The 20,744-nt window shown below is 46.4% G+C and overlaps 1 protein-coding gene across 1 annotated transcript; it reads left to right on the forward strand.

The window, feature by feature from the left end:
• The first annotated feature begins 7,214 nt into the window (after positions 1 to 7,214).
• Positions 7,215 to 20,103, forward strand: LOC128144912 (phospholipase A2-like). The gene is made up of 4 exons (XM_052794329.1): positions 7,215 to 7,760; positions 10,866 to 11,031; positions 16,644 to 16,750; positions 19,868 to 20,103. Exons 1-4 carry the CDS (start codon positions 7,718 to 7,720, stop codon positions 20,029 to 20,031), a joined length of 480 nt encoding a protein of 159 aa, XP_052650289.1. The 5' UTR covers positions 7,215 to 7,717; the 3' UTR covers positions 20,032 to 20,103.
• Positions 20,104 to 20,744: the final 641 nt, after the last annotated feature.

Genomic DNA, 20,744 nt, shown 5'->3' on the forward strand with positions numbered 1-20,744 from the left:
ATTTGGCAGTGGCTGAATGTGTGAAGACATGCTTAGTGCTGTGCAAGAGATGATAGCAAATTTGCTAAGCTAAATTTAAACTAGACTGTGGCCTATCACTCCACCAGGGAAAGCCAAACTGCAATACCAAGGAAAAGTATAAAGGTTAAAATATCAGGAAATGTAGAGATTACTGAGAAATATGTTTTGATTGATGGACGTATTTATTTACAGTTAAACTTGATAAACAAGTGGCAAATGATGCCCTCAGTAGATCTACAAACAAAACAAGTGCTACTGGAAGACCATGCATGCAATTTTGGCTTTTCTGTAGCAAAGCTGCAAAGAAATTTAATGTTTTTGAAAGAAAGTAAGTGACATCTTCTGGATAAGTTACTCCAAGAAGTAGGCTGCTTGTGTCACTCAGGCTGGCAGAGCTTTATGGAGTATTTACTGAAGAAAAAAAACCAATAATCTGCATTGCTAAAGTAATGGAAGAAATTAAGCAAATAGACAGAATCCTGGTCCTGAAGTACATAGAGCCAGGTAACCAGCTCTGATAGTCCTAGAAAACTCAGCCAAGATGCATGTTTGCCTAGGCTCAAACAATTTAAATGAAACACCCTGAAGAGAGTTGACTGCTGGATGTATGCAACGAAAGAAAAATGATCTGATTTGGGGAAAAGCCATGATATTCTTACAATTTTGTGCCAAAAATAAATATCAGCGATTTGGATGGAGTGCTCCCTTACCATGTTAAGAATACTAGTAACAGGACAGGGGTTGAGAATGCCCCTGGGGACCTGATTTAGGGAATATATGAACCCTCACAGCACAGTAGCTGTTATATTACAATGTCATCCACCATGAAAATTCGTATGACTGTGAGGACAACTGGTTGAATGGTTCTTGTGTCTCGTAGGAGCCAACAAAGCAAAACTAAAATGTTTGAGGAGTAAGTGCAACATCATACATACATGGCAGACCTCCTCATCACCAGGGTCTATGACACAAGTCTGGAAAAGTCACTTCAAAAAGCCCACGTGTCTGGAGCTCTTGTCATATTGTAATATGCTGCCTGCCCAACAGGAGAGTTTGAGAACCAAACAAATCTATGTCCTCAGTCCAGCAGAAGTGGGAGTAAATATAAATCAAGCAACCTGTGAGCTAATTTCCAGGCAGAAGCCAGGAAGAAACTGTGAGTAGGCAAAGAAGTGACATGAGCTTTACCGGTGTTCACACTTGTTCTGCTGACTGGAGAAAAGAGAAGCCTCATCTTCTTCTTGCATGTCCCAAAATATCACTATGGATTGAGTGTCCAATATAGCATCACTTATGAGGATACTGACACCTTCACTAGATCTTATGTCAGAGAGTTCAGGAGCTGATTGCCACACATATCAGAGCTGTTTGGAATGAGAAGAATGTCTTCAGGCAAAGATCGATGCTGCTTACTGTGCAAATATGACTGTGATAGAGATCAGGGACTTGATGTCCAGTGGGATATGTGCATGGGGACAAGATGCAAAGACAACGAAAATACACAACTTCCAAATGTACCATGGAGCAAAGTGGGAAGGATGGGTGGCTTAACTGTGGGAAAATGCACTGAAGTTGAATGCAGCCATTTTAACTAGGGTTTACGGAGTTGACCTACTCTTTGCTGCCCAGCCTAGAAGGCCAAACACCCTATGTGTATTTATCTACTTCTTCATCATTGCAGATATTTTTCCCGCTAACTATACAAGCATTCTTACTGTAGGCAGTTTCTTGGTGTGCTGGGAACTGGGTGAACTCCTGAACCCCCAAGCAGTGATTGGCATCCACGAAGTGATAAGGCATTTCAGCAGGCACAGCCTGCTATCTCATTCCACCACGTCACAACCGACAACATTCTAATGACAAATTAGCACTCAAAATTATAATTACACTATCTGTGTCCTTCTGTGTGGTCTTAAGTTTATTGTAAATACCAGGACTGGTATGAGAAACAGGCAGGAGAGCCAGGTAAATGTTGAAATTTTCCTATATGTGTAAGCAAAAGGCTACAGGAAATCATAACCAAAATGCCTTGTCAGGATTATTTGTTCAACATAAAAGAGGTAATTTTACTGGGAACTGAGGAGATAACTATGGGGCCGTGAGCTTCCCATGTTGGCACTTCCTTGCTGTGGCTTTTGAGGGCTGTTGGTCGCAGGAGGCACTAAGCTATTCAGCATTCAGAGCACAGCAGCATCCAGCCCTCACCTAACCTGTCCTTGGGTGCAAAGGTACAGGCTTTGATCAGATAAATCCTTGTCACGTAAGGGAGAAAAGGACTGGCGCTGGGACCGCAAATGTGGTAATTTACCCACTACAAGCACAAAGCCTGAAGATGAGATGTAATACACACAACATGCCCTCAGCCGGGGGCTGGTCAGACTGGAAAGAAACACGAACCAACTAGGTGACCACAATGACCAGCTCAGAGCATTGCCTTCCCAGCAGAACAAATTGCAGAGCTGTCTCCTCTCTTCCTCCTGAAAGGTGGAGCTCTTTTCACTGTCCTGATGTTTTTCCTTTTCTTTTTTTTCCAAACCTTTTAATATACCAAGTATGAAACGTAGAAGACAACAATTTCCACACCAGTGAAGAGGTGATGAGTCATGAAACAAAAACAAGGTGGTGGTAGCAAATATAAGCGTTGGTGCAGGCGTGTATACATGTATGGAAAGAGAGAGGTTTTGAAGGGCCCGTGGAAGGCTACTAACTGTGTAAGTTACAGTATTTGAACCTGGGCTTGATAATTCAGATGATTGTGATTGGGGAAGTAGTAAAAAGTTTCCCAATAGGGTACTTTTATCAATATAAGCTTAATCATATGTCTCTGGGGGGGGTTAACAAAACCCTGGTCTGACGAACAGCAGAGGGATTCCAGGAATGCTTAAAAACTTGCCATATGCAGCACTGGTTGATGTCAAGAAAAGAGAGCAGCTAAACCCTTGCTCTCCAGTGCCTCTCCTAACAAACATACAGCAGTAACCTTGAGCTCAGGGCCAACCTTCAGAAGGGCTACAGGAAAGCAGATCGTGAATCATCCTAGTAGTACCTTCAGGGAATGCTTGATTTCACATTTCCTGTAGGAGTAGCAACACCACCTAAAATTTAACCCATTGTTGGCTTTCTCTTTATATACTCAGACATCAAACATAAAAGACACTAGTCTGTACACTGGATGCATCCTAATAAAGCAATCTAGGTAATGGAGCAGAGGTAGTATAACATATATCCTCTTTTCTTCAGGAAGTCTCTAATTGCCCATCCTCTTAAAAGTGGAAGATTGAGAGCTCTCAAGTGCTTCATGATCTAAACAGGACCGACTGTTGTTATGAATGGAGGCCTTCAATAAAAAAGCACTTTTCTGTCTCTGTTGGTACCTGAGGCTTGAGATAGTACCAGCATGAGTCTTCAAGCTATTTATGATGTTGTAGGTGAAAGTGGTGGGTTGGGACAAAAGGTGAGAGGGGAGAGGTGTGACAGGGGAAGTGCAGAAGCAGGAAAACTTTTAGCAATTGAAAAAAATGAAAATGAAGCCTGAACAATGGGGAAATGAGAAGCTAAAAAAGCAGACAGCATTTGGAGGAGATGACAGTGCACAGCAAACTCCATAGGTAGGCAACACTGGAGTATACTGGCAGAGCTGAGTGAGGATGGTGGTCTAGAGTTGTCAGGGTTGAAATGTACTTGCAAAGGTGGAATAAGAATTTTATGTGCTCCTGATCTGTATTACGCCTTCCCCACCCAGGCCATCCCTTCCTCTGTCTCCGAGGAGGAGCTATGAACACCTCTGTTTACATTATCTTTACAACCAGAAAAGAAAAATGTAATTTTGCTCTGTTGAGGACTGCCCATGAATTTAAACAACAGACTTCAAAACACTGACACATCAAAACAAGTATTTTAATGGACTTCAGAGTCTGGATGACTAGCATGAATCTTGGTGCCATTGGTATGAACTGGTATCATGGGTCTTCCAGCTTTGTCTCTGACAGGAGTTCCTGTTAAATGGAAACGGACATTTATGTTAGCCATTCCTTTTCGGGGAACTCAGAGGCATTTCAGGAACATGTCTTGGATATCAGAGTGTACATCCATCTCCGTGCATGTGTGTGTTTCCTGGGCCTCCGATCGGATGAAGCAGCCCAACCTCTTGGTGGATCTCATAAACTAAGCAGCCTGAGGTGGTGTCAGTATTTAAATAAGACTCCTTTATCCAGCCTGTTCTTCTTTTAGGTGTACTTCAATTCTGGTAATATATCCTCTCTTTTAAGTGGGAAATGTCACCAGGGCTCTAAAACAAAAGCCAACTGCCTGAGGGTGCTCAGCTGATAACATACGCCTGTTTTCACCCATCCCTTTGCATCGCTACAGGCAGTGCTCAAGGTGGCTCCAAGGAGATGCTCTTCTCCCTGGTTTGTACTGGTGGCAATACCCCCAGGTGGTGATGGCAGCACGCTCCGCATTGCCAGGGCGTGCTGCATTTCTGATGTCCTGGCTACCTGTGGCCAAGGGACATTGCAGTCTTGAAAACCTTTTTGGAATCATGGCCCCATTGCCCTGACAGCTGCACTAGGTTATGTGACGTCCACCAAAGCCCGACGGTTTCTGGAGGGCACGAGAGCTTCTCCATTCCCAAGCAAGCCTCTCGCCGGCAGCAGCAGAACTACTTGCTCTGCAGCAAAAGGGGAGTTACAGGCGGACCAGCCTAGGAGGTGGATACTTCTGAAAAGCATAATAGGTAGTGTCACCAACGCTTGGGATGATAAGGCTGTTAAAGTCAGAAAAACCTTGACATTTCCAGTGATGAGAGAATGAGGCTCTTGAGGAAGAACAGCCTCTATGCGGTGAAGGACAGCCCAGTTTCTCCAACAGCATCTGACAGCTTGAACCTTATTGAGTAAATGTCATTAAGAACTGTGTAGATCATATAAATTCTTCTCCCCTTCAGCTGAAGGCTTTTCCCTAATAGTGTCTTTCAATAACAAGAAGCCCAAGAGCATGAGCTAGTATCATCCCTGAGAGCCAGCTGCTCTGGTGGTGCAAACCGAGGGAACTCTGGTCTGCAACAGAGCTACTTCATCTGAAGAAATAGCCCTCCAACAGTACGGCTTGATTGCCCCATGCAAGTGACCTGAGGCTCAAAGTAAGTTTATTCCCTATGCAGTTTTGGAGAGCCAGTAGTCTGTATAGCTCGGTTTGCTGAGACGATATCAATACCCTCGTGTGCTGCCTCTTGCTACTAGTGAGAAGCGGAGCTCAAGCAGTTAACATGCAAAATTCACGTGAAGGAGTGAGATCAGGGAATTCATTTTATTTCCCTAAACAGTAATAAAAATGCCCTCATGATCCCAGTGCACTTGCCGTAACATAGTAATATGATTAGCACTTAATACTGTTTAATAAATATGCTGATTAACTTAGGCAACAGTAATCAGTAATTGCACAGATAAATAGCAAACTCAACCAGTCAGCAGTGTGAAACAGTATAAGGAAACAATACATTAATTCGGCTTTCCATTTTAAGGTTGAATTTGGGCATCCTTCCTTAATATCCTGCAGAAGTCTTCTTCAAACGTTGCAGATACATTTGGCTGTCAAAAGGGTCTGTATTTCTTTATTTTGTATTTATTGCTCAATGGGGACAAAAAACTCCTCTATTATTTGGGGGGCTATAAGAAAGGGAAGAATAGAATTAAACTGTAGCCCAAAAATTTGTAATGCCTTTTTTGATGAGGTTTGTAGTTCAGGAAGGCTTTGAAATAAAAACATTAAATGTAGGTTTTCAAACCCAAATGACTGTGATAAATCCAAGTTATAGACTAGACACTTTGGATGCTCAAAGGCAGTTCCCCAGGCTCAGGGACCCTGGGAATCCCGTAAAGCATCTGCAGAGGTTCCTCACACCTCCCCCTTGGTCCCCACTTAAGGACGGGGCCTGCCGGGTATCTGTCAGGGATGGAGCTTGCTCTGACAGGGCATCTCGTTCAGCCAGGCACCACACGGTGTTTCAAAGCCTGCCGCCTTCTTTGCACTTCCCATTTTGACGACCTGCATCCACGGAGCCCCTGAATACAGCACACCTGCCCTCCAGCATCCTCCTTCCTCAAACTTATATTCTTAAGGTTAAATATTAGCCAGCAGCAGCTCACATACATAGGATTTGGCTTTATAACTTGAGTAAATGTGTAATTACCGAAGGGAGTTTCCGAGGGACGAGGTGTAGGCTGCGCGGCTCCTCCCAGGCCCCTCTGACGTTGTGGAGGAGCTGGGACACGGAGCAGCCGTGTGAGTGGTGCGTTCACCCCACCTTAAATCATAAGATTTACCCAAATCTGCCATCTCGTTTGCTCTGTATCAAAGGCACCCAATATGTACTGCATCTTGAAAACTTGCTCGGTGAAGAGTGCCAGCTGCTGCAGCAGGGCTGGTCTCAGCAGAAGGCACCCATGGAAATGACTTGCTGCTGACCTTTGATTCGAGTACCAATATTTAGCAAGCAAATATTTAAAACCACGCCATTAAGAAGGGAGGCACAGCTTTACCATGGGGAACTCGGGCAAGGGGTGCTGCTGAGAAAGGCCCGGGCTGTGCAGGGGAAGGGGCAGGCAGCCTTCATCCCCTCCTCTCCCTCTCCCAGCAGAGCAGCCAGCCCTGCCCATCATGCCCACACTGGGGAAGGGGCAGATGCTTAGACCCCAACACGGCGGATGGCTGCTGTACCAAGCAAGGCAGGAGATTTAAAGCCCTGGAGGGCTGGGTGAAGCTGTTTCAACCCCAAAGGCAAAACCATGGCCGTCTCTCCCGCTCACGTTGCCCGCTGCCCCGCACGAGCGGAGGCTGTGCGACGGGGAGGTCACCTTGCCAATCCGGCCGCCCGGTGCCACCAGAGCACAGCTGGCCCTGGGGGACTGTCCCCAGCTGCTGGTCTGTTGCCGTGGCTGGGACCCACATACTGACAAGTCTTCAAGAAATCAGTTGGTCTCAGTCAGGTGCAGCAACAGGCCAAGAGGGTGGTTTTTTTCCCTTGGGAGTGGCACAGAATTAGCTGTGTTTGTCAGTTTATAATTAGATACTTGCACCTAACAGTATTTTTCTGTTGGACTTTTATAGTTTTGTCTCTTCTTTTTCAAACATGAAAAATAATCACTCTTAAAATAAAATAATTTAAAAAAAAAAAAATTACCCTGGAAAGAGTGATCTATAAAAAGAGAAAATCCTTGCCAGGGGGACGCCACAGCAGCGAGCCCAAGCCACCCAAAGCCCAGTTGCGGGCTTCCCTTTTCCACAGCTACTCAGAGGTTAACCAGGGTCTGTAAGCAAACAGCTTAAAGAAGGAGCCCGGCTTAGTGCCTGGGTGTCTCAGGCTGTCCTGGGGACCGCCAGCCTAATGCCCTTCCAGCAGCCCCTCCCTCCCAAAGGCGATGCTAGGCAAACAGAGCCAGCCCTCGCCCTCTCCCCATGCAGCGAGGAGCCCGCTGCGGGGACGGACTGGACCGGGGCTGGGGCTCAGAGGCATCGCAGAAGAGGGTGTTTCGCTTCAGACGGGCGCAGAGCCATATATATATAAACCCTGGAGCAGCGGCCCAGGAGGATTGTTAAGCACACCCACACCTCGGCTACGCTTGGCAGCGCGGCGAGGTGCTGCCGGCCATCCCGGCGGCTGAACCCCGGCGTACAGGAACACGGGAGCGATCTGCCCATGGGCTCCCGCCTGCTGCTGATGCTGATGCTGCTTCAGGCAGGTGAGTACCACCTCTCGGACCCTCTCCCTCCCCATGCCTCTCCCCCCATCCCGGGACAGGCTCTCCCCTCGCCGTCAGCTTTGCGTGCTTCACAGCAGGCACCTCAGTGTGGTTTGGCCAAGTGAGAAGAAAAAAAGCGCCGCTCGACTCTTTTCGACTTTATAGCGAGGGGCTCTGCGTGCGAGCTGCCTGCCCGCTTCGCTTCCCCGGTGGTTTACATAGCTGGGGCTCTATAAACGCGAGTCGTTTTCTTTTTTAATAGGTTTTTGCTATGAAGTTGTTGGTGTCTGTGTTTCTTCATAAAAATACCCTGGTTTTGTAAGCAGTTTTCAATTCATCTGAATGTAAAATAATTTTTAAAAAGCCTGTTAAAAAAAGCCATAAATGTCTGCTAACATAAAGCCCCTACACACAGAGGCAACACGACACTAAACCGGCAGGTCTGAGGTTATACCTGCAGTACAGTTTTAAAATAAAACCCCAAACCTTGCCTTAATCTACAGCAAAGGCTGCCCGTTTAAGCAGGAAATAGAAAGTGTAAGTTGTCAGATCCAGCTCCACTCACCTCCCTGCAGGTATGTCCTCTGCTAAGGTGCCCCGTTAGTAGTATAACTAATGATTGGACATGCTCCTAATGGGAGATGTGGCTAAATGCAGGCTGCTGCGGAGACTCAGACTTTTTCAAGGCTTTCCCAGCTGCATTGGCGTGGCTGCCCAGCATAGAAAAAGCAATTTCAGTTCTTGGTCAAGTTATTAGCTGTCCACCTGAATATTGAAACGTACTTGCTGGGGCTGACCTCTCAGCTGCGGCGACCCGCCGTCGGGCTCAAAACCCAGCTAGCTTTCAAAGAATGAAACAGGAACATCAGAGGCTGCCTGGATGCCCGCGTTATTTCAAGCTCTTGCAGAGCATGCAGCCCTAAGTGCACTAATTGAGTCTTTTGGACTCAATTCCCTTTGGGGCTTTCTCTCCACTTTGATGAGCAGCTCTGCACTGTAATTACAGTTCCTTGATCCTCAGAGATATCCCCAAAAGAAGAATGGCCTTTCTTCTTCTAGGTGAGGTGCAGTTACCTTACACCAGCCTCGGCTGTTTTCAGCCAGCAGCCAACAGACCAAGTCCAGCAGTCCTGGTTTAAGAGGTCAGTGAAAGCTAAAAAAAATGCAAGCTGCTCGTCAGGAGGCCTGAATGCCTACAAAGAAGTTTTTGTCTCCACTGGAACATTTTCAGGGTCTGCAAACAGCAACAGGTTGAAAAAGCATGATTTTTAACCCCAAATCCAGAGCAGCTCACTGCTTGTGATTTCCCCTGGGGTGCCTGAGAGCTGAGCCCCCTTCTAACTCCGGAGCCCCGCTGTTTAGACAAGGGAAATAGGTCGTCTCTTTAGTTTCAAATAACACCCATCTAATGTGTTTTTAGCACAAAACCCGAACACTCAAGTAGTGTTTAGGTGAGCAGCACGGTTACTTTTTCAGGAATGTGCATTTAATCCCCGAGGAATGCCCCGGGAAGCATAAAGAGGCTGTGCGAAACTCCGAGCCGGCACAGTCCGAGGCGCCGATCGCTGGGGCAAAAATGGTGGAGGGCAGCGCTCGTTCCTGCTGGGGGCTTGGGCTGCAGGGAGGGAGCAAAGGTCTGCCTTGTCCTTCCTGGGGAGAGACCCTCCTTGTCCTCGCCGGGGTTTGGATCAGGCTAGGAGGGCGAGCCAGCCCAGGAGATGCAGGGAGAGGCCCAAGCAAGGGGATTAGAGGCTAGGTTTTAAAAGGAAATCAACTGTTTTAATAATAGTATTGAGTCCTCGGGTGGTTTAGGGGATTAATTAGTCCGTGTTTGCACCGCACTTTGAAGAGGTCAAGCACGCTGCAATAGCTGGGGGCAAGTGGCAAAGCGACGTCGGTGGTGGGTTCCCAGCTCCCAGGCGTCACCTCCCTCTCAATCCAAGCGTGCCACAAAGTCCCCCCGCTTTTCGGCAGGCTTTTCTTTTCGGAGCGGCTGTGCACCGGTGGGATGAGTGGATGGGTTAGGCAGTTGGTCTGAGGGGTTTGATGCTGCTGGTGAGTAGCTTTGCCGGGCACGATAGAGCAGAGCAAAGTGCACTTCGTCCTTCACAGTAAACCCAGGCAAGAAATACTCCTTTCTGTCGTGATCGTTAACAAGATAAGCATCAATGCCTGCAGCTGAGCATCACAGTGGTTTGAGTATTAGGGGCAGGGTACTCTTAGTTTCCGTAACAGTTACTGCAAGGTAGAGTCTGTGGTTTCTAAGGGAGTTGCAAATTAACATGTGAAATCACAACACTGTTTGAAAGATTTGTAACTCAAAAAACTCCAGACCGGTTTGGGTGGCCATCCGCACGCTTCAGCTGACACAGAGCTCCTTTTTTTTTTTTTCCAAATTAATGCAGCCAACCTGATGTTACGACCTAAATGGAATGTAATAACAGAAGCAGATGTAAGTGTTGCCAGCACTTCCAAACACTCAAAAGAAAGCTGATATACATACATCTTGGCTAATGTAGGCACTGTATCCTTGACAAAGTATGCCTTAGAGGCTCAGGGACTTGTAGCTATCCCTCTACACAAATTAATAATATTGCCAGCATTTTTCATCTGGAGAATGGGTTAAAATCTCCTGAATAGTAGGGGAAACTTGGATAATATAGGACATCTTGGGCAACATAGAAATCTCATTTTTTTCCGTAGAGCCCAGGTTAGGTCTGATTATGTGCTTGTCCTCTGCTGCTTCACGTGCCACTTGGGACCACAGCGTAGCTAGTAAGTGTTCCCAGGTTTGGGAGCTCTGGGGTGCAGTGAAGCCCAGCTGGTTCTGCATGGTGCTGGCACAGGCCCTGCAAAGCTTAACAGCTTGGGCTCCGTGATGTGCAAAACTGGGCACACTGCTCGCCGGTGCAATATAGCTGCAATCACACGCTAGTGCACCAGAGCTAGTAAGTCTTGCTTGAATTGAGCTCCCTCTGCAGAAATAGCCTGCTTGGGTATTTCTGCATCCTCCTCCTGGTTACCCCAGCCCTCAGGTAAGGGCTTCAAGAAAATTGGTGTCAGGCGTGTTTAATCCTCGTGTGTAGCCGTGTCCTGTCTTTGCAGTTTGGAAAGGTGCTCTGGGAAAATCCCATTCACTGCACACCCGAGGAATCATCGAATTGGCAGGAGCTATATCGTGTGGCACGGGACGGTCTCCTTTGGCATATATTGGCTATGGATGCTACTGTGGACTGGGAGGACAAGGCTGGCCTAAAGATAAAACAGACTGGTAAGAAGAAACTCAACTATGTGTCCAGAAGTGGTGCAGATCTCCCCACTCTTCTCTGTTCGTACTCCTGTGACTCCATGGACTCGTTACTGCCTCGTGGAAAGGGAACTTAGTATATATGAACAGCACTGGGGAATTGTAAGTGAGGACTCACGTGTCACTTGGGGTTTGAATGAGGGTTTAACCACCTTCTAGATGACAGCAGAGCTCTTGAGACCTAGTACTCTATGGGGTGGAGGGCAAAGCAGGAACTAGGATATGATTTCATGAAGTAGCTGCATGTTTATTCATAGTGAGCAAGCCCTGCCTGAAAAAAGGGGAGTAACCAAGGTATTTGGAGAGTTATTCCACCCAGGTCCTGAAAATGACAGCAATGGGAATATCACTGTTTATCCTCTGGAAGAAATCCAGATCATTGCAAGGAGTAATCAAACCTGTTGCCTCGATTGCCCGTTAGTTCACAGTGAATCAAGGAAGAACAACAACAGGGGAGCGTATGGTGTTATTTCCCCTCTTCTTTGTTAGTGGTGAAGATGCTGTGCTTGTTAGTCCCGAGGCTAAAATCAATTAGTTTAGGAGGTGTTGCAATCAAAGGTTTCTTTCTTGTAATTTGCAATTAGCGTACATGTAAATCTTGAGCATGGCAGACTCTTGTGTGCTCTGAGCCTTTTATTTGCAGACTTGTCTGGTTTTAAACCTCAAAGACAGAGCACACAAGTCTACCTGTTTATCTACAGTCAACAGGCCAGGTGCTACCGATAAGCAAGCACTGCTTTTAGGGGGAGTGAAGGCAGCGTGCAGATCACTGGGAAGGAAACTGAGCTTTCCAGAATATCCAGCCATTGGAGATATTTCGCATTGCTACAAAACCAAACTCCTGCTGAATTGGCAGGACAGAAAAAGGCAAAAAAGGAAGAAAAGAAAGGTGCCAAGGTTAAAGGCCAACTCCTCTGTGAGCATAAAAGAGCAAGCGTCCCCTAAAACTAGTGATGTCTTCGTTAATGCAGTGAGACGTTTCATTCCCAAAGCTGTCTCTTCACATCCCTGGTTTATACCTATGAAACATTTAATCTATGAAATAGTCAATACAGGACTTACAAATAATGAGTAACTGCCTACAAAGTGTCATAGCTTTCAGGTGTAAAGATTTCTTTTAATTTTCAGTAATATCTCTTGACCTGCTTATCATCACTTACAGCAGTGTCTGTAAAGGTTTTTATTATTTTTGTTAGCCCTTTACCAACTCTCATAATCAGGTCTTTAAAGTAAAACATGACTTCACTAATTTGGAGTACTCCTTTTACCAAAGGGCTGAGTGGAGTCACCTAAAAGCTGTGTTCCATAGACTTTGGGTGACCCCCAAGTTTAGGTGACTGGAAAATGCGAGTGGTCAGCACTCCTGAAAAACAGATAGGGTAAAATATGGCCATGTGTTTGTCAGCTGGTGTTTCTGCTGCCGTTTGATTTCCATGAGATATGGATTTTATCTTAATGGCAGAAAATGAGACTCTGCAACTGGAAATGGCTCAAAATACCAGATAGTTTGTAAAAAGGAAGCTTGATCCTTTAAGTGCATTCATTATTATCCCTTAGCTGCAATGCTTGGCTGCAAAAAAAAAAAAAAAAAAACAAACCAGAAATGTATTTAGATTTAGCCCTAAAATTTTCCATTTTATGTTTCCTAAAGGAATCTTCTGATATCTGTTGCTGAGAAGGAGTGCAAAAATCAGTTTGGTTGAGTACCCCATGCCTGTGAAAGTGACCACATTATTTTCCATATTTGCCATTCTAAAAAAGAAAGAAGCAGAGTGGCAAAACTACTGGCTTTGAGTGACATACACTGTTTGAAATGACTCACCCCCTTGACACTTCTAGGTTTGTTACTGAGACCCCTACAAAAGGAGTAATTTTCTTGTGAGTAATTCAGTCAATCTGTCTAGACAGGGCTAGCCTGCTTCTAAGCACCTCTCTTTTATGGGAAAAGAAAAAAAGCCTTTGAGTGGGTAATCCTTTTATAAGGTTTATTTCACACACCGACTTTGATGTGGAGTTGTCAGTAATTACCTTTTCCCTTTTGTTCCACTCTCACAGGCCCATCACTTCAAGACATAATAGCATCTCTTCCGAAGAAAGTCAATAGATTTGTTTCTCCTTCCCCTTTCTGTTCCCCTGGCTTGCTGCAGAACCCATTTTGTAAAGGAGGACCTGAAGGTGCTCAGCATCTCCCTGAAAACCCCAAATGCCATGAAAGGCAGGGTGGCATATATGGCTCATCTAAGTTCTGGCAAACCCGTAGGGAAGAGTAAGATTTCCCCTCAGTTGCTGCGTTAAAGCAAGACAAAAGGACACACAGTGGTGGTTGTGCTGTTAACCTGACAAATACAACGTGACAAATTCTTACCTTAATGGCATTTGCTCAGCGGCAGGGGTCTGGCCAGCTGATCCCTGAGGGCCAGCCGGAGCTGTCTGTAGCCATTACAGCCATTTGGTAGCCCAGAGGTGATGAATAGGTTGCTTACTAACTGGATGATGCAGTTGTATTTGTTTTCCATACCTGTTGACCAGTGCTCTGCCATAGTGTTGGCTGACTCTGTTTGCGTTGGTCTAACCAAGTGTTAGCAGGTTATTAAAAGCTTAACGCCACGCTCTGACCCAGGTGCAGGAAAGGGCATTTTCAGACACGACCGGACCATCGAAGGTGGCAAAGGACAATAGGTTTCCTCACTCTTCATTCCCTGGCAGTTCTTTCAGAGCATCTGAAAGAGATGTTTGTAACATGTGAGGCAAATTCTTCTTGCTTTTTGTTGGTGTAAGCTACATGTCACCCCGCTGCAGTTATGGGTATCATCAGGAGGAACCGGTGTAAAGGGAAGCAGACTTATGCCCCAAATCCTGCGGAATTTATGCAATCCCCCTGATTTCACCAAGGCAGCTAAGGAGCAGCGAGTTCTCACAGCTAGCTAGCACACCTCTCTAGTGCTCATTTGCTTGTCTATGCCTGATTCACAGACCCTCTTTTGCCCCCTCCAAGATCTGTTCTCACTTCTTCTCCTACCTCTTTTTCTGCTCGTTCCCTCTGGCTCTCCATGAAGAGCAATTTCATACCTTTGGCCCACAGGCTTCTAACTCCTCCATTTGCCTGTCTGCCTTTGCGTTGTTCCTCCTCCCCACGCTCCTCCATCACTGACAACAACTTTACCGATTTGGCTGCTGATTCACTCTTCAGACCTCATAAACGCTGTGATTTCTACAGCTGGCACTCTGCCTCAGCTCAGCCTGATTCGTGGCTCCCCACCGTGGCCTCTTGTGCTCTGTCCCCCATATATGAGACACCCATGATGGGACTGCTCTGCCATCTACCTCCCTGAGGACAGATGAGGCTGTGCCGCAGCTTAAGGTACGTTAGCCAGGATGCCCTCAGCTACAGCAACTCCTCCAGATGACACGTGCCCCGGTTGTAGCTCAGTGCATAGTCCATCCCAGTCATATCATATGGCACATTCCATAGGGACTCATACATTGGAGAAAGCTGAGACTTACACACTTTCCACAAGGCTGTGAATTCTTCTCTCCTTTGGCCTTTCACTTCTCAAGTCTTCAGGACAAGCCCAGGAGTGAGGTATTACTGGATCAGTAAAGATCTGACCCTCAGCCTGTTAGTGCCGTCATGTCCAACAGAACCGGTTTCATGAGCTGAATAAGGTCTTCTCGATTACAGCAATTTCTGTAACTCCTCATGGGAAAACTTCTAGATACGTATATCCCATAGGGCTTAGTCCCATTCTGAAGTCCTTTGAGGAGCTGGCATGGAGGGACATACTAGTCTGCTACTGCTAACTTACATTTCTAGGTTTCACAATGCAGTGAGCAGTCTGGTCATAATCATTACACAGGTTCCATCTTCGCAAGCTGAAAAAGAGAGTAATTTATTTTGCAGACTCATCCGTGGGATGAAATTGCTACTTTAACTACTAAATTGGGAGCTCAGTCAGCAGGGAAAGCACACTGGACTAAATTCAGCCTGTGTGTAATCACAGGGGTTACTTGAATTTGATCTGACTGGTCTGATTCTGTTGTCTCTTTCACATGATTCACCTGAGCTAGTTCCAGTCATTTTATTAGAATTTGCATCAGTGGTGGATCTTCTTTGCACTTCAAAAATTGTTGGGTTTTTTCCTGGGCTTTATCACCTCACACAGCCCACCAGCCCTCATATCCGTAAACCAATTTCTAAAAGGGCAAAATCCTCCTGCAGCAGAGGGTGATGAAGTTTGTGATGCTCCTGAGCTCCCGGGTAAGGTACCGGCAGCTCCCACCGGGTCTCTGGAGAAGCCCCACTTCCTGCACAAGGGACCTTTATCCTTCTTGCAGGTTTTTTCCACTTTTCCAGAGGGATATAATGTTGGATCCTAGCGTGTTTTGCAGACTTTTATTGGCTTTTCAGGTACACTGACCTCAGGCCTTGAAGGTCTTCAACTGGATTTGGGCAGCCAGCACAGACATGCTCCCTTTTGGCCAGGTCATCCATGTCTTGAAGATATTCACATCTAGGACTCCAGAGCTTCTCTAAAAGCTGTCTGCTCTTCCTTTACACCTAAGATCAGCCTGCCTTGATGCTTCCCAATTAGTAGAGTGGTTTCTCTGTAGAGTCCCAGTGATCTTGCAGGGACAGCTTCTGGAAATGCAGGAGCTCACTCCTCTCTGGCTCCAGCCTCTGACCTCGCATCCTTGCTCAAACAACCTTCATTATCTGGCAGAGAACCTCTCTAAGTGCTGAATTTTTTCTCAGTGTATTTTGAGTCACTGAACCACCAGAATAAAATTCAAGTGGGGTCAATTTTTCTATAAATTCTGGAGTAATTTATAGTGGGAATCATCTCACTGACTAGCGTGTAGGACAGATACCATCAGCTGAGCTAGTCACCCTCAGCCCCCTCTATGGTCAATGAGAAGCAATTGCACTTTCAAATGCAATGTTTTTCACCTATGTTAGATCTCCTCAGCACAATAACACGAACTGTGCCCCAGACATGCATAAAGGCAGCATAGATCAATGCCTTAGATGGAGATGTTTACATTTAGGGACCTGAAGTTAACTGATATGAATCCCGCCATTGAGGCTGATGAGTTTTAGCCAGCTCTCAGAAACTGGATGGGCCAAAGAGCACGTGGCAGCTCCAGGTGAACTGAAGAGATGGAGCTGCTCGGTGATGCTGAGGAAGGCGAAAAACATCCTGACTCCAAATTCTGAGATGGGTCTAAGCCTAAGCTGGTGACCCACAGTCACGCACCTCGTAGTAACACTTCAGCTCCGTTTCAGTGAGTGGGATTATCACGTGTTGACCACACCTGCCTTTCTGAGAGCGAAAGCTCAGAGGAAGAAGCATGGTGGTTATGGGACAAAATATAGCTTTAATGAGCTCCTGAGCCATGTGAATTTTCAGAGATGCCAGGACGCTTGGTTCATCGACAGACGATTTACTGACAGGCTGGGGCAAACATTGCTGTCCTAAGTGGTGTGTGAGTGGAGCACTCCTGGAGTACGTGCAAACACCCCTGAGCAAAACATGCAGGATGCCTGAGCCCAAACTCTACCTTTTATTCTCTCCCAGGTGCTGCCACAGGCACGACTGCTGCTACGACAAGGCAGAGAAGGAAGGCTGCAGCCCCAAGGTGCAGCAGTACCGGTGGGCATGTGAGCAGAACGCCGTGCGGTGCGGTAAGGAAATGCTCGCTCACGTTGGGTTTGTTTCGCTCCCTCCTCTGCAGGCACATGGGCTGACCTAAGGGCTTTGTGGGCCTCAGAGGTAGGTCTGTGTATGCTGAGATGGTTTTAAAGACGCTTTGGGCAGCGTCTGTTCTCCTCTGAGCTCTCTTCCCGTCCCCTGCCTGGATCACTGGGCTTGCCAAGAGTCCCCAGCTGGAGCTGGGAGAAAGGCTGGAGCCCCAGCACCAGCTGTCCCAGGTAACCGGAGTCCTCCCCAGGCTAAAGAGTGGGAGTGGGGGCCATGGAGCCAACAAGCCGTCTCAGTTTGGCACGGATGCAGCTGCATCTCCAGAGGCTCTCTGTCCACCTGCATTAAGCACACCTGCTCCTTCCCGATGCCTTCCCAAACTGTGCAATGGTCTGCCTGTGACCACTTCTGCAGGGGTGGTCTTCCCACGGCGGTTTTGGCCCTCTGTCCAGTGGGACTGTTCACTGTTTTACTTACCATTATGTACTGCTACAGAAGAGCCATGCTATTACACATGTCTGTAAGACAGGTTAAATAGGGTGCCAGCCTGCATCTTTGCCTCATGTGGGACTCCAGCCTAAAGCCCTAGGGCTCCAGCAGGGATTTTGAAACTTGCGGAGTCAAATGCTCTCGAATGCCGCAGGCATACAGTGAGTGTGGGCTGTGCTCAGCTCTACAGCTGGTACCCAGTCAAGAAGGTCTTGAATTGCACAATCACAGCCCGTCAGTGGCTCACACCAGTTTGTTTTGACAGACACCAGATGACTTGAGTCTTAGAATTTGTCACTTCTATTTCTAAGTCTCCAAAAAGTCCCTGATGGTAAAATCCATTGTAGAACACTTCTAAAGTTTAAAAGAAACATGTGAGAGTAAAACTTGTCCCTGTACCATCAAAGCTACTTGCCTGAACATTAAAAGACTGTTTCCACCTTATCAGAAGACCATATTCTACTGGTGCAATCCTCAGCCTCTCCAGCAGCTGAAAATCTGCCAGCAGATATGGGATGGGTCACAGCACATCTGCAGTTGCTCTTTTCCAAGTGCCAGAACAACCTATTAAATACAAAGTGCCGGCTAAGGAATGTATTGCTTTAATGTGTAACTGCTCTCCCTCCCGCTTACCCATATTTCCATAGCTGACTGATATTATCTGCTAAGTATTGTTATCTGAAAAAAAACCCCAAAACCTGTTTCTTTTTGCTGTGAAGGAACAATCCTAGTTGCAGATGTGAGGCGTATCATCGAGTCCACAAGACACGTGCAAAGTATGTCCCATAAGACTGCACCGGGCAGCTGTTGCTCCAACCTGGCTAACAAGCATGAGTTAAACAAATGCCATTCATTCCTTAACTGATGTCCAGGCAATGCCTGAGAAGCATCCATCAACTGTTCTCCACAAGCCCTCAGCAGGCTTCACTTCCCCTGACATCCCTCATGGGGAGGAACAATAGAAATGTGTTCTGAAGGCAAATTTCCCACCCCAGGCTACAGCACAGCAGGTTTTACTGAGGTGTGAAGGTATATTGTCTGATCCCATTCAAACAAAAGGGATGAAGAATTAAATTTCCAGGCATGCTTGCTGGGCCTGGGGTAGTGATGTCCAGAAACATTAGAAGCAGAACTGCTTGCACTGTCCTTTCTATGCAAGAGCAAATAAATGCCTGTTGCCTGGCACTGTATCATAAACACAGATATTTTCAGGTAAATTAAACAGAAACTCATTTTACCTGGGACTTTTCCTCCTTTTGCTACTGTTAGGCAGTTTTGTTCGTGGAATGAAAAAAATTGGCAAAACCATATTTTTCAGTCCAGAGATGCCATCACATGTAGGCGAATTCCATTCAATAAATATCCGGAATATAGAAAAGGATGTAAGTTGTGGGGGCTGGTCAAAAAAATCATTCTGCTCTAACAGAAACGACTGCCAAGCCAGACTCTTGTACTCACATTAGACTGACGGTGGTTGGCACGGCACAGGAAGAACTCAAGGAGCAGAGGGCAAGGAGAAAATCGAGCAGGACTGGTAGCTAAGAAAAAAACGGACTTAGTGCTGAGTCCTCATCCATGGGACCCTTGAAACACTTTTTATCAGTAAATATGTGATTCTTTTCAGAAGAGCTTAAGAAATATGGGGTCTTCTTATTTATCAGATACAGGGTTGATCCAGCAGAGTCCAGTGAAATCTGGAAAGATTCCTGTACACTTTGCCTAGTGCGGGGTTTGGCTGGTGTTAGATAATCTACAGTAGCAGCCTCAAATAAACAAGGCACTGTGCTTTGAAATAATATTAGCCCAACAGCTGCATTTAAGCCACCTATAGGTGGGATGGGGTTCATTAACCCAAAATCAGCCTTTGCAATATAGCCACCTGAGCTAGTTGCTCTGATGGTCCTTATGGTCCTTACCTAGTCATGTAGTCATATAATGGCATTATAAATAGCTCCACACATATAATTTTGATCAGCTTCGTTAGCTGCTGACTCACAAAAATCAGGTACCTGACCCTGCTGTGGAGTTCCTTGGTTCCTCTGCAGTGATCAGAGAGATGTAAGAGCAACTCATGGAGCATGAGTGAAGGGTGCCCGGTGGGTGCTTCTATACCCTCGGGTTTCTGAATGTTCCTCTGGGAGACTCTTCCTTTCAAAGCAGCATTTTTTTCTTTTGAAATTGTTCTGATGTGCACAGGGAGGAGTTAAAAGGGAAGTTGACTGACTGAGGGAAAATGGAATATTTTTAGCTCAGGCTAAGCTAAAATAATTTTCTTTTTCAGCTTCGGCCGCTGAACTAAACTCCCATTGTTCACAGAGTTCTAGAAGCAGGGAACGCTTTGTCCTGGGCAGATTTTTATAAGCATTGCCAATTTACATTTAGCTGCTACTTTCTGATGCTCTTGGTCACAGTTAAGGTCAGACCTGTTGACAGAGACAGGACAGGGGAGGGGAGGGTCCACACACAATACGACATGTTGGTCTTTCTCTCTTCCTGCTCCCACAGCCTCTGTTCCCTAAGTATTGCTTTATTAGGGAATTGTTCCTCTTAAAACTTTCTTGCCTTCAACTGATACAGAACCTCTCATCCTCCGTTCACATTTTCTTTTGCAGATAACCTGACAGACCGGTGTGAAAAAATGGTGTGCCTGTGTGACCAAGAAGCAGCCAAATGCTGGGGAGCAGCGCCGTACAACCCACACTTCATCCTCTGGCCAGACTTCTTATGTGGACAGACTCATCCCACATGCCATTTCAGATATGGGGGGGCAGAGTAGTCTTTTTAGGACCTTTCTTCTAACCCTTTGAATCTGAATGTGCTGGAATAAAATTTGACCTCTTTTACCTGAGCTAACAATGATGTGAGAGAATTTCTATCAGGCTAGGGTTTAGGGGGAGAGACAGGGTAACATATATGCTGAAGTAAGGACAAGATCCTGCTCTGATCGCAGCCTTTGCAGAAACAGAGGGTTTGGTCTGCAGTGCAGTGGAAACACATTACCCATCACCAAATGGCTTTTTTGTCCTTTCACATTGCCTGACCTTCAGCTCCCACACATTTGCACATGATCTGGAAAACATGTAGAGACTTCTGCTGGACTGGTTGGGGAAAAAAAAAAAAAAATCCATCTCTGTGAAAAGATACACTGGCCTTTGAAGACCTGAGGTGTGCCAGTCTGGAAGTAGAGTGACCCACTTTATTTTCCTGGACCTGCAGGAGAGGGGGACATCAAAGAGGGAGGATGCCTCATTATCCCTTAGTTGTGCTCAGAGGAGTTCTGCTTCCTACCAGAAGGAAAAGCAGAGTCTGGCTCAGTGCTGGGCTCCATCCTTTCTTGTGAGGGGTGTGGGGGGGGTGTGTGTTTCTTAGTTTATGTAGCCAGCTGTCTTATCCCTCATATTCCTGCCTTATAGCACTGGGGACACTTCTGAGGTGTGTTCGAAGGTAAGCAGAGTTACACCAGGCTATTGCTGTTGCAAGGCCAGCAGG

Source organism: Harpia harpyja, chromosome 8 (genome assembly GCF_026419915.1).
Source record: "Harpia harpyja isolate bHarHar1 chromosome 8, bHarHar1 primary haplotype, whole genome shotgun sequence".
In the NCBI taxonomy this organism is placed as follows: Eukaryota; Metazoa; Chordata; class Aves; order Accipitriformes; family Accipitridae; genus Harpia; species Harpia harpyja.